Source organism: Lethenteron reissneri, chromosome 56 (assembly GCF_015708825.2).
Source record: "Lethenteron reissneri isolate LAM-NWPU_2019-01 chromosome 56, ASM1570882v1, whole genome shotgun sequence".
Classification (NCBI taxonomy): domain Eukaryota; kingdom Metazoa; phylum Chordata; class Hyperoartia; order Petromyzontiformes; family Petromyzontidae; genus Lethenteron; species Lethenteron reissneri.
Genome location: NC_083834.1, coordinates 646245 through 659430, shown reverse-complemented (window position 1 = coordinate 659430; position 13186 = coordinate 646245). Strand labels below are relative to the sequence as shown.

Genomic DNA, 13186 nt, shown 5'->3' with positions numbered 1-13186 from the left:
CCTACACACACAGACACTCACCTACACACACAGACACTCACCTACACACACACAGACACTCACCTACACACACAGTGACACACACCTACACACACAGACACTACCTACACACACACATTGACACACACCTACACACACAGACACTCACCTACACACACAGACACTCACCAAACACCACACAGACACTCACCTACACACACACAGTGACACACACCTCACACACCAGACACTCACCTACACACAACAGTGACACACACCTACACACCACAGACACTCACCTACACACACAGACACTCACCACACACAGTGACACTACCTACACACACAGTGACACTCACCTACACACACACAGACACTCACCACACACACAGTGACACTCACCTACACACACAGGACACACCTACACACACAGACACTCACCTACACACACACAGACACTCACCTACACACACACACAGACACTCACCTACACACACAGTGACACACACCTACACACACAGACACTCACCTACACACACACAGACACTCACCTACACACACAGGACACACCTACACACACAGACACACACCTACACACACCAGACACTCACCTACACACACACAGACACTCACCTACACACACAGTGACACCACCCTAAACACACAGACACTCACCTACACACACACAGTGACACACCTACACACACAGACACTCACCTACACACACACAGACACTCACCTACACACACGACACTCACCTACACACACACAGTGACACACACCTACACACACAGACACTCACCTACACCACACAGTGACACACCTACACTCACCACACACACACAGACACTCACCTACACACACACAGTGACACACACCTACACACAAGACACACTACACACACACATGACACACACCTACACACACAGACACTCACCTACACACACAGACACTCACCACACACACACAGACACTCACCTACCACACACAGTGACACACACTACACACACAGACACTCACCTACACACACAGTGACAACACCTACACACACACAGACACTCACCTACACACACAGACAACACACCTACACACACAGTGACACACACTACACACAGTGACACACCTACACACACACAGACACTCACCTACAACACACAGAACTCACACACACACAGTGACACACACAGACACTCACCTACACACACAGACACTCACCTACACACACAGACACTCACCTACACACACACAGACACTCACCTACACACACACAGACACTCACCTACACACACACAGACACTCACTACACACACACAGACACTCACCTACACACCAGACACTCACCTACACACACACAGACACTCACCTACACACACAGACACTCACCTACACACACAGACACTCACCTACACACACAGTGACACACACCTACACACACACAGACACTCACCACACACACAGTGACACACACTACACACACAGACACTCACCTACACACACAGACACTCACCTACACACACACAGACACTCACCTACACACACAGACACTCACCTAACACACAGTGAACACACCTACACACACAGACACTCACCTACACACACACAGACACTCACCACACACACAGACCTCACCTACACACACAGACACTCACCTACACACACACAGACACTCACCTACACACACACAGACACTCACTACCCACACACAGACACTCACCTAACACACAGTGACACACACCTACACACACAGACACTCACCTACACACTGACACTCACCACACACACACAGACACATCACACACACACAGTGACACACCACCTACACCACACAGACACTCACCTACACACACACAGACACTCACCTACACACACACAGTGACCACACACCTACACACACACAGACACTCACCTACACACACAGTGACACTCAACCTACACACACAAGACACTCACCTACACACACAGTGACACACACCTACACACACACAGACACTCACCTACAACACACAGACACTCACCTACACACCAGTGACAACAACAACCGCCATTCGCCACTAAGTGGCGTGACGTCACCACGATGCTTGTGCCAGGCCAAGTGCACCTTGAGGCCACGTGAAGTGTCGAAAGCCCGCTGGCAGGAGGTCACGGGGCAGACCCAGGTGCCACTGGTCGACTGACCGAGATGAGACCGAGATGACGGCTGATGCACCACCTGTGCCCCTACTGTGCCAACTTGCTGTGCTTTAGCCACCCGGCGCTCCGCTCGTTGTTGTGAGCGCGCCTCCTCCGCCCTCCGTTGTTGTTGGAGGGCGACTGCCTCCAACTGCCCAGTAGCGTCCTTCACGAGCCCTCCACTGAGGCCGATCTTGACACCGCTGGTACAGTCATCGGCAAGTCCACTCAGCTCCACGTCCTCCTGTACCACATCACTCCATCTCTTCTCCAGCCCGTGCCGCGCCCGTCTAGCCCCTCGATCCGGCCGAACAAAAGCTGTTTAGGCATGCGGTGGCTGGGCATGCGGGCTACATGACCCAGCCAACGCAGCCTTGCCTGCCGGAGGAGCTCACTGATGGGACCTTGCCCAGATCTTTCAAGGATTTGTGAGCTCCTCACACAATCCAGCCTGGTTAAACCCAGGATGGATCGTAGGCAGGCCAGCCTAAATGTTTCCAACCGGCGAAGATGCTCCACCAGGGGGGTCCACGTCTCGCAAGCGTAGAGAAGGAGGGAATGACCGTGGCCGAGAAGACCTGAAGCTTCGTGCGGAGCGACAGACCAGGTAGCTTCCACACAGCGTTACACAACCGATGAAAAGATATTGCCGCTCGACTGATTCGGAGTGAGACCTCTGCTGATAGACTGGAGCCGGTCATAAGCACACTGCCCAGGTATGGGAAACTCTCCACTCTCTCCACAACTGCCCCATCACCAATTGGGAGTTGTGGGGTGGAGTGTCCGATGGTACAAAATACCCAGGCAGGTGCTTGGTTTTGGTGGGGCTGATGGTAAGGCCCCACCTCTTAGTGGCACGCTCCAGTCTCAGCAGCAGCGCCTCCAACTCCTCTTCTGAATGAGCAGCTATTACCAAATCATCGGCATACATAACGTGGTTGACCAATAGGGAGCCATCCCTTGATCGCACCCGGGCGTCGATCAGCCTCCATTATATCTGTACCAAACGGAAATTCCCCCGGTACAGCTATTGAAGGCTTCACGAACTACGCGGTCAAAATAGATGTTAAATAATGTGGGAGCCAGAGGACATCCCTGTCGCACCCCAAGGTGTACAGGGAAAGGCTCCGACTCCCGGCCGCGTAGTTTTACCCGGGCCCGCTCACCATCATGAAGGTCCTTAATGATCGTGAGCAGAGGGTCAGGGACTCCGAAAGCACGAAGAATAACCCAGAGTCCAGTCCTACTGATGGTATCATAGGCCTTGACCAGGTCAATAAAGCAGAGATGTAGGTCTTTTTGGAATTCCCTACACCTCTGCTGTAGCAGACGGACAGAAAATATGGCATCTGTGCAGGACCGCCCTTTCCTGAAACCGCATTGGGGCTCCGCAAGCCCCTCCTCAGCGTGCCTAGCAAGGCGATGTTGAATAATCCTTGCCAGGACCTTACCCGGCACACTGAGGAGTGAGATGCCCCTGTAGTTGTTACAGTCTGTAACAACTACAGGGGCATCTCACACCTACACACAGACACTCACCTACACACAGACACTCACCTACACACACAGTGACACACACCTACACACACAGTGACACACACCTACACACACACAGACACTCACCTACACATACAGACACTCACCTACACACACACAGACACTCACCTACACACACAGACACTCACCACACACACAGTGACACACACCTACACACACACAGACACTCACCTACACACACAGACACTAACCACACACACAGTGACACACACCTACACACACACAGACACTCACCTACACACACACGGCTGCGGCCGTGGTGAAATCCTCTATGAAAAGTAGTTAAGGGGCCGTCCATAAATGACGTCACGCCAGGTGCGTGACGTCATTTAATGACGGCCCCTAATCGATGCACACAAACACATTTAGAATAATTGATTCTCGATGGGCTTTAATTGATGAAGCAAGCAGGTGTAATCAATTCCGTTGTGTGTTCTAATTGCCCAAATCGCGCTGTGAGATGCAAGTGCACGTGGCACCTTGACCAAGTCATTCAGGAAATGTGAGCCACATCTCACGCCCCTCCGCCCCCAGAGCCACGACACCATTCGCCACCCTCGCCGGTGGGATACACGTCGAAACCTCATCGTCGTGTTGTCGATGACAGTCACTTCACACACACATCGTGTTGTCGATGACAGTCACTTCACACACACATCGTGTTGTCGATGACAGTCACTTTACACACACATCGTATAGTCGATGACAGTCACTTCACACACACATCGTGTTGTCGATGACAGTCACTTCACACACCATCGTATAGTCGATGACAGTCACTTCACACACATGTTGTCGATGACAGTCACTTCACACACATCGTCGTGCGGATCCACCTCGTCACGGGAGAGAACAGGACTCGCCAAATAAAAACGAAGCAATTGGCAACATTGTCACTGGTAGGAACCTCCTAGTTACACCAGCCCACAGGGGATTATTGTGTCCGTCCGTCCGTCGTGCAGGGAGGGGCTGGGTGGGGAGGGAGGGGCTGGGTGGGGAGGGGAGGGTGGGGAGGGGCTGGGGTGGGTGGGGAGGGTGGGGCTGGGTGGGGGGTGGGAGGGGTGGGGCTGGGTGGGGAGGGGCTGGGTGGGGAGGGTGGGGCTGGGTGGGGAGGGGCTGGTCACCCCGTGGTGCCCTTATAAAACTCAACGTTTCACCTACTCACGCCGGCTTGTGCCCGCCCTCACAGTCGGCATATTTGCGGAATACACCAGCCGCCGTTGACCCTGCAGGCCATTGAGCGAGCAACCCGACGTTCCTACCAGCTCCCTCCGCAGCAGCAGGAATGTTGTTCAGTGGCAACTTAGAGGTATGAAGCCAGGCTCAGATGTCCTTGAATGATGGGATGAACAGATCTGACGTCAGCTGCTGCACGTGTGTGTGCTGTGCTAACTTCCTGCTTCGACTCTTATAAAGAGTTCCAGAGGAAAACTAAAATAAACTATTGTTTTGTTACAACCTCCGTGTTCATCAGAGTTAATATACTTTACACTGTCACACACTGCCCGGTTTTTCCCTCCACATTCAGCGTCTTTGACAGACAGACATTGACACACGGAGTCTTGGTTCTTTCGGTAAAGTCACGTAGATAGGAAATAAAAATAACAGATCATGAAATTAAATTAAAAAAACACCACTTGTGTTGCGATCGAAACGTCGTGGGTTTATTCTTTATTGCATTTTTTTTATTTATTTAACATTATTATCTGTTATTCTTTTAATCTCCGTGACTTTACCGAAATAACCAAGAATATGAATTGCTGCAGTCACGAAAGTTTTAAGTCAAAACACCGAGACACACGTTGACAAAACCCACCTTGTTGTTGTTGTGGGCAGGTAGCTTCTGTAAACAAGAGCGGTACAGCAGCTCAAGCGGGCTTGGGCTGGTAAAAAAGCGAAAAAAAAACTGCGTTAATATCTACAATAAACCAAAGTGACAAAGTAGCGAGCCGCGTGAAGACAAATTAAACTTAAGGGAGGGAATTAAAGCAAACGCGACCAGGCGAGGGCAGGAGGCAAGGCCCCGCGTGTCTAGGCCCGCGTTGTAAAGTTCCAACTTGGACATCGATTCACAAGCTGCTGCTGCTGCTCTATTGGCATCCCTACGAGAGAGAGAGCGAGGCTCTACCTTGGTAAAACAACAACAACAACCACAACAACAACCAACAACAACAACAACCACGATGAGAATTTCTCACCTCGTATTTCACTGCACGCGCGGAGCGACAGCTTCTTGTCACCTCGTGACGTCACGCGGTAGTAGGTGACATGACGTCACTTCCTGGGTACGTATGAATAAATTATGTTAATGAGACCGTCGCAATATACTGGTGACGTCTTTAACGAACTCTTTATGTTAATGAGCCGCCAGTCACTGGTCGTGGCTTTGCCCAAATAAGGATTGGCAACTGGAACGATGTCTGCAGTGACCGAGGCGGAGGTGACGTCACGTTCAAGAGCGCGGGGGACGGGGGTGACATCCTTGGCGACATGACGTCACTAGCGAGGTACACCTCCCCTGGTGTTTCACGCGGATGACGTAATGCTGAGTGGTGACGTCACAGAGCGGGGTTGGAGTTTAAGTTGATTTAGATCCATTTTCATTGCTCCATCTCTTGAACAGAGACCCCTTGGGTGTGTGAGCTCAGCAACTACAACGTGGACATTATTGTGTGTGCGCAGTGTGTGTGTGTACACTGTGTGTGTACACTGTGTGTGTGTACACTCTGTGTACGTACAGTGTGTGTTACATGTACGCACACAATCAGACAAGTATTCATTCTAAATTATTGACAGGCATATGCACAAAATTGAATTAGTGCAGTGAAATATACTGCATCAGATAACATCTTATTCTCTGGTTTTTTCAGTAAACTCATGTAGAACGAAATTTAATAGAAAACGACGTTTCGATTGGAACACAGCAACCATCGTCAGGTACAAGTGAATGAGAAAACAAACATAGTGAACTTAGAAATATAATGCAACACAACACAGAGTCAGCCAACACAAGTCAACACCCTACCTGGTGGATTACGTTCTTCCAAAATTGAATAATTTAGTTTAGATAACATCTTATTAACAAGGAGCTATTTCAAGAATGCACCCTCTACTGAACAGTGGATGTGAAACACACAATTGTGCAATTCAAAACGAGTAGGCCTTTGCATGTTGGCGTCTGGGTCAAAAATGTAGCAAATTCTAAACATTACCTACAAACTCCACAACTGAGATGACAGATCAACCATCGCCCCCCACTGACAGATCTTGTCCACACGCAGGCCGGTGCAGGGCCACCACCTTGTGCCACACAGGGGCAGCTGCCACTTGGGGATGTTTCGAGTGTTTGAGACAAGATACGATGCAAAACTCAGAGTTGCTGAGCGGATTAAGTAAGCACCATGTGAAAGCAATTATAACATCGTGAATGCTTGGGAGCTTATTGGCTCTCACTGCTGGTTAGAGATCTACCCAACACACAGGTCCACAAAGACTGGCCACCCTTACCCTGCAGGTTGAACCTAGGAACTGAGTGTTCAACTTCACATTCTTGTCATTAAAGGCCTGTGACAAAGGTGCATCTATTGGAGCGGCATCGTCATGGCTTACACATTTCCCGGGTCTCCATTTGACTTTGTATTGTCTCAGAGGAAGTCCACACAGCTCCACTTCCACAAACTGCTGCTGGGAGTTGCCTCGCTCTGCCTCACAGTCAGAATTCTCCTCCTGCTTCACGTTGCCATCGATGTGAAGGTCCCATTTTGGAGTTGAACCTTCATCTTCACATTTTACCTTCACTTCTTCACTCTTCACCATCACTTTTCACATTTTACCTTCACTTCTTCACTCTTCACCATCACTTCTTCATATTCCACCTTCACCTCTTCATATTTCACCTCGTTACCTTTAAAAGTGTCCAAGCTGGGATTTTCTTCTGGTTCTTGTTTGATGAGGGATGGGCTCATTGCAGCACTTTGACTTTCACAAGCTTTCAGACTCCACTCCTGGTGGATCTTGTGATGCTTGTGTGTTCTCTGATGTACATGAAGATTTGATGACTGTGCAAACGCCTTCCCGCACGGAGTGCACCTGAAGGGTTTCTCTCCCGTGTGTGTTCTCTGGTGTTTTACAAGAGCAGATGACTGTGCAAACGCCTTCCCACAGACACTGCACTTGAAGGGTTTCTCTCCCGTGTGTGTTCTCTGGTGTGTTTTAATAGCAAATGACCGTGAAAACGCCTTCCCACACACACTGCACTTAAAGGGTTTCTCTCCCGTGTGTGTTCTCTGGTGTTTTATAAGAGAAGATGACCGTGAAAATGCCTTCCCACACACACTGCACTTGAAGGGTTTCTCTCCTGTGTGTTGTCTCTGGTGTTTTTTAAGATTTGATGACTGTGTAAATGCCTTCCCACACACAGTGCACTTGAAGGGTTTCTCTCCTGTGTGTGTTCTCTGGTGTTTTTTAAGAGAAGATGACCGTGAAAATGCCTTCCCACACACACTGCACTTGAAGGGTTTCTCTCCCGTGTGTGTTCTCTGGTGTTTTATAAGAGAAGATGACAGTGAAAATGCCTTCCCACACACACTGCACTTGAAGGGTTTCTCTCCCGTGTGGGTTCTCTGGTGTGCTTGAAGATGCGGTGATTGTGCAAACGCCTTCCCACACACACTGCACTTGAAGGGTTTCTCTCCCGTGTGTGTTCTCTTGTGTGTTTTAATAGCAAATGACCGTGAAAACGCCTTCCCACACACACTGCACTTGAAGGGTTTCTCTCCTGTGTGTGTTCTCTGGTGGATCTGAAGAACTGATGGCCATGAAAATGCCTTCCCACACACACTGCACTTGAAGGGTTTCTCTCCTGTGTGTGTTCTCTGGTGCTGTGTCAAATTTCCAGTCCGCTCCGTGCTGTATCCACGCTGGTCGCATTGTTGCCTTGCCGTACCGAGCTGTGCTGAGCGCCTTTGCTCCATCAGACCAAGCGACAGCTGCAGACAGAAAAAAATTATATCCACACCACCTACACGTCAGACACAGAGTAATGCATATACACAGTCACACGTGACTTACACGTCTATACTTATTCATATTCATGATGTAGTGAAAAAGTTTCCCAAATTCATCACACAGGCTGTTATTGCACACAATGAGAGGGCAAATGGTCATAAATATGCCTGGAAGCCCTCGTATCTCCGTGGTGAGATGTTAACTACCTCACCTGGTATACAGGAAGTCGTGGGTTCGATCCTGACCCTGACGCCTGCTGCTGTATATTTGGAGTTTGCGTGTCTCTCTCTCTCTCTCCGTGGTGAGATGTTAACTACCTCGCCTGGTGTACAGGAAGTCGTGGGTTCGATCCCGACCCTGACGCCTGCTGCTGCTGTATATTTGGAGTTTGCGTGTCTCTCTCTCCGTGGTGAGATGTTAACTACCTCGCCTGGTATACAGGAAGTCGTGGGTTCGATCCCGACCCTGACGCCTGCTGCTGTATATTTGGGGTTTGCGTGTCTCTCTCTCCGTGGTGAGATGTTAACTACCTCACCTGGTATACAGGAAGTCGTGGGTTCGATCCCGACCCTGACGCCTGCTGCTGTATATTTGGAGTTTGCGTGTCTCTCTCTCTCTCCGTGGTGAGATGTTAACTACCTCGCCTGGTATACAGGAAGTCGTGGGTTCGATCCCGACCCTGACGCCTGCTGCTGCTGTATATTTGGAGTTTTGCGTGTCTCTCTCTCTCCGTGGTGAGATGTTAACTACCTCGCCTGGTATACAGGAAGTCGTGGGTTCGATCCCGACCCTGACGCCTGCTGCTGTATATTTGGGGTTTGCGTGTCTCTCTCTCCGTGGTCGCGTGGATTTTCCTCCGAATCTCCCGGGTTTCCCCTCCACATTTAGAGTCAACATCAGCACGCGTGCAGCGTCTTTGACCGATACACATTTCCACACGTATTCTTGGTTCTTTCGGTAAAGTCACGTAGATAGACAATAACAACAGATAATAAAATCAAATAAAGGCCATTTGTGTTGCGATCGAAACGTCGTGGGGTTTTATTTATTTATTTACAATTGTTTACTTTTAGTAATTTTTATCTGTTATTTTTACTAAATTTCCTATGTCCGTGACTTCACCGAAAGAACCAAGAATATGAATTGCTGCAGTTACTAAAGTTTTAAGTCAAAACATTGACACACGCGTTCACAAACCCCCCATACCTTGTTGTTGTTGTGGGCAGGTAGCTTCTGTAAACAAGAGCGGTACAGCAGCTCAAGCGGGCTTGGACTGGTAAAAAAACAAACAAAAAAACTGCGTTAATATCTACAATAAACCAAAGTGACAAAGTAGCGAGCCGCGTGAAGACAAATTAAACTTAAGGGAGGGAATTAAAGCAAACGCGACCAGGCGAGGGCAGGAGCAAGGCCCCGCGTGTCTAGGCCCCGCGTTGTAAAGTTCCAACTTGGACATCGATTCACAAGCTGCTGCTGCTCTAGTGACATCCCTACGAGAGAGAGAGCGAGGCTCTACCTTGTAACAACACAACAACCACAACAACAACAACAACCACAACAACCACCACGACGATGAGAATTTCTCACCTCGGATTTCACTGCACGCGCGGAGCGACAGCTTCCTGTTACCCGTGACGTCACGCGGTAGTAGGTGACATGACGTCACTCCTGGGTACGAGACACGCCCTCCCACAACGAGCGGCTCTGTAACTAAATGCGAATATGAATAAATTATGTTAATGAGACCGTCGCAATAAACTCGTGACGTCTTTAACGAACTCTTTATGTTAATGAGCCGCCAGTCACTGGGCGTGGCTTTGCCCAAATAAGGATTGGCAACTGGAACGATCTCTGCAGTGACCGAGGCGGAGGTGACGTCACGTTCAAGAGCGCGGTGGACGGGGGGGAGGGGGGTGACATCCTTGGTGACATGACGTCACTAGCGAGGTACACCTCCCTGGCGTTTCACGCGGATGACGTAATGCTGAGTGGTGACGTCACAGAGCGGGGTTGGAGTTTAAGTTGATTTAGATCCATTTTCCATTGCTCCATCTCTTGAACAGAGACCCCGGGTGTGTGTACACTGTGTGTGTGTGTGTACACTGTGTGTGTGTGTACACTGTGTGTAGACTGTGTGTGTACACTGTGTGTGTGTGTACACTGTGTGTGTGTATACTGTGTGTGTACACAGTGTGTGTGTACACTGTGGGTGTGTGTACACTGCGTGTGTGTACACTGTGCGTGTGTGTACACTGTGTGTGCACTGTGCGTGTGTGTACACTGTGTGTGTGTGTACACTGTGTGTGTGTACAGTGTGTGTACACTGTGTGTGTACACTGTGTGTGCATTGTGTACATACAGTGTGTTACATGTACGCACACAATCAGACAAGTATTCATTCTAAATTATTGACAGGCATATGCACAAAATTGAATAACTGCAGTGAAATATACTGCATCAGATAAATCTTATTCTCTGGTTCTTTCAGTAAAGTCCGTAGAACGAAATTTATAGAATACGACGTTTCGATTGGAACACAAGCAACCATCGTCAGGTACAACAAGTGAATTAGAAAACAAACAGTGAACTTAGAAATATAATGCAACACAACACAAGAGTCAGCCAACACAAGTCACACCCTACCTGGTTGATTACGTTCTTCCAAAATTGAATAATTTAGTTTAGAAACATCTTTAACAAGGAGCTATTTAAAGAATGCACCCTCTACTGAACAGTGGATGTGAAACACACAATTGTACAATTCAAACGAGTAGGCCTTTGCAAGTTGGCGTCTGGGTCAAAAATGTAGCAAATTCTAAACATTACCGACAAACTCCACAACTGAGATTACACATCACCATCGCCCCCTACTGACAGGCTCTTGTCCACACGCAGGCCGGTGCAGGGCCACCACCGTGTGCCACACAGGGGCAGCTGCCACTTGGGGTGCTTAGAATGTTTGAGACGAGGTACGATACAAAACTCAGAGTTGCTGAGCGGATTAAGCACCATGTAAAAGCAATTATAACATCGTGAATGCTTGGGAGCTTATTGGCTCTCTGCTGGTCAGAGATCAACCCAACACACAGGTCCAACAAAGACTGGCCACCCTTACCCTGCAGGTTGAACCTAGGAACTGAGTGTTCAACTCACATTCTTGTCATTAAAGGCCTTGACAAAGGTGCATATTGGAGCGACATCGTCTGGCTTACACATTTACCGGGTCTCCATTTGACTTTGTATTGTCTCGGAGGCCACCCACACCTCCACTTCCAAAACTGCTGGGAGTTGCCTCGCTCTGCCTCACAGTCAGAATTCTCCTCCTGCTTCACGTTGCCTCCATCGATGTGAAGGTCACATTTGGAGTTGAATCTTCATCTTCAATTTTACCTTCACTTCTTTGCTCTTCACCATCACTCTTCACATTTCACCTTCACCTCTTCACATTTCACCTCGATACCTTTCAAGTGTCCAAGCTGGGATTGTCGTCCGGTTCTTGTTTGATGAGGATGGGCTCATTGCAGAACTTTGACTTTCCAAGCTGATTTCAGACTCCATCCTGGTGGATCTTCTGATGCTTGTGTGTCTCTGGTGTACATGAAGATGTGCTGACTGTGCAAACGCTATCCCACACACACTGCCTTGAAGGGTTCTCTCCCGTGTGTTCTCTGGTGTTCTACAAGAGCAGATGACTGTGCAAACGCTCCCACACACACTGCACTTGACGGGTTCACTCCCGTGTGAGTTCTCTTGTGTTTTACAAGAGTAGATGAATTTGAAAACGCCTTCCCACACACTGCACTTGAAGGGTTTCTCTCCCGTGTGTGTTCTCTTGTGTTTACAAGAGTAGATGAATCTGAAAAACGCCTTCCCACACACTGCACTTGAAGGGTTTCTCTCCCGTGTGTGTTCTCTGGTGTGTTACAGAAGTAGATGACTTTGCAAACGTCTTCCCACACACACTGCACTTGAAGGGTTTCTCTCCGTGTGTGTCTCTGTGTTTACAAGAGTAGATGAAAGTGCAAAACCTCGTCCCACACACACTGCACTTGTAGGGTTTCTCTCCGTGTGTGTCTCTGGTGTGCTACAAGAGTAGATGACTTTGCAACGTCTTCCACACCCACTGCACTTGAAGGGTTTCTTTCCGTGTGTGTTCTCTGGTGTGCTACAAGAGTAGATGAAAGTGTAAACGCTCTTCCCACACACTGCACTTGAAGGGTTTCTCTCCCGTGGTGTTCTCGGGTGTTACAAGAGTAGATGAAGTGAAAACGCCTTCCCACACACACTGCACTTGAAGGATTTCTCTCCCGTGTGTGTTCTGGTGTGCTACAAGAGTAGATGACTTTGCAAACGTCTTCCCACACACACTGCACTTGAAGGGTTTCTTTCCCGTGTGTGTTCTCTGGTGTGCTACAAGAGAGATGACTGTGCAAACGCCTTCCCACACACACTGCACTTGAAGGGTTTCTCTCCC

General features: G+C 49.1%; 1 protein-coding gene across 1 annotated transcript; it reads right to left on the bottom strand.

Moving 5' to 3' along the window:
• Positions 1-7889: 7889 nt before the first annotated feature.
• On the bottom strand, positions 7890-9981 carry LOC133356934 (zinc finger protein 79-like; the record flags this gene model as incomplete). The annotated part of the gene is made up of 2 exons (XM_061574638.1): positions 9919-9981; positions 7890-8693 (listed from the first exon to the last, which is right to left on the bottom strand). A coding segment is annotated over exon 2 (789 nt), but the record flags the coding sequence as incomplete, so codon positions are not given.
• Between the last annotated feature and the right edge of the window lie 3205 nt (positions 9982-13186).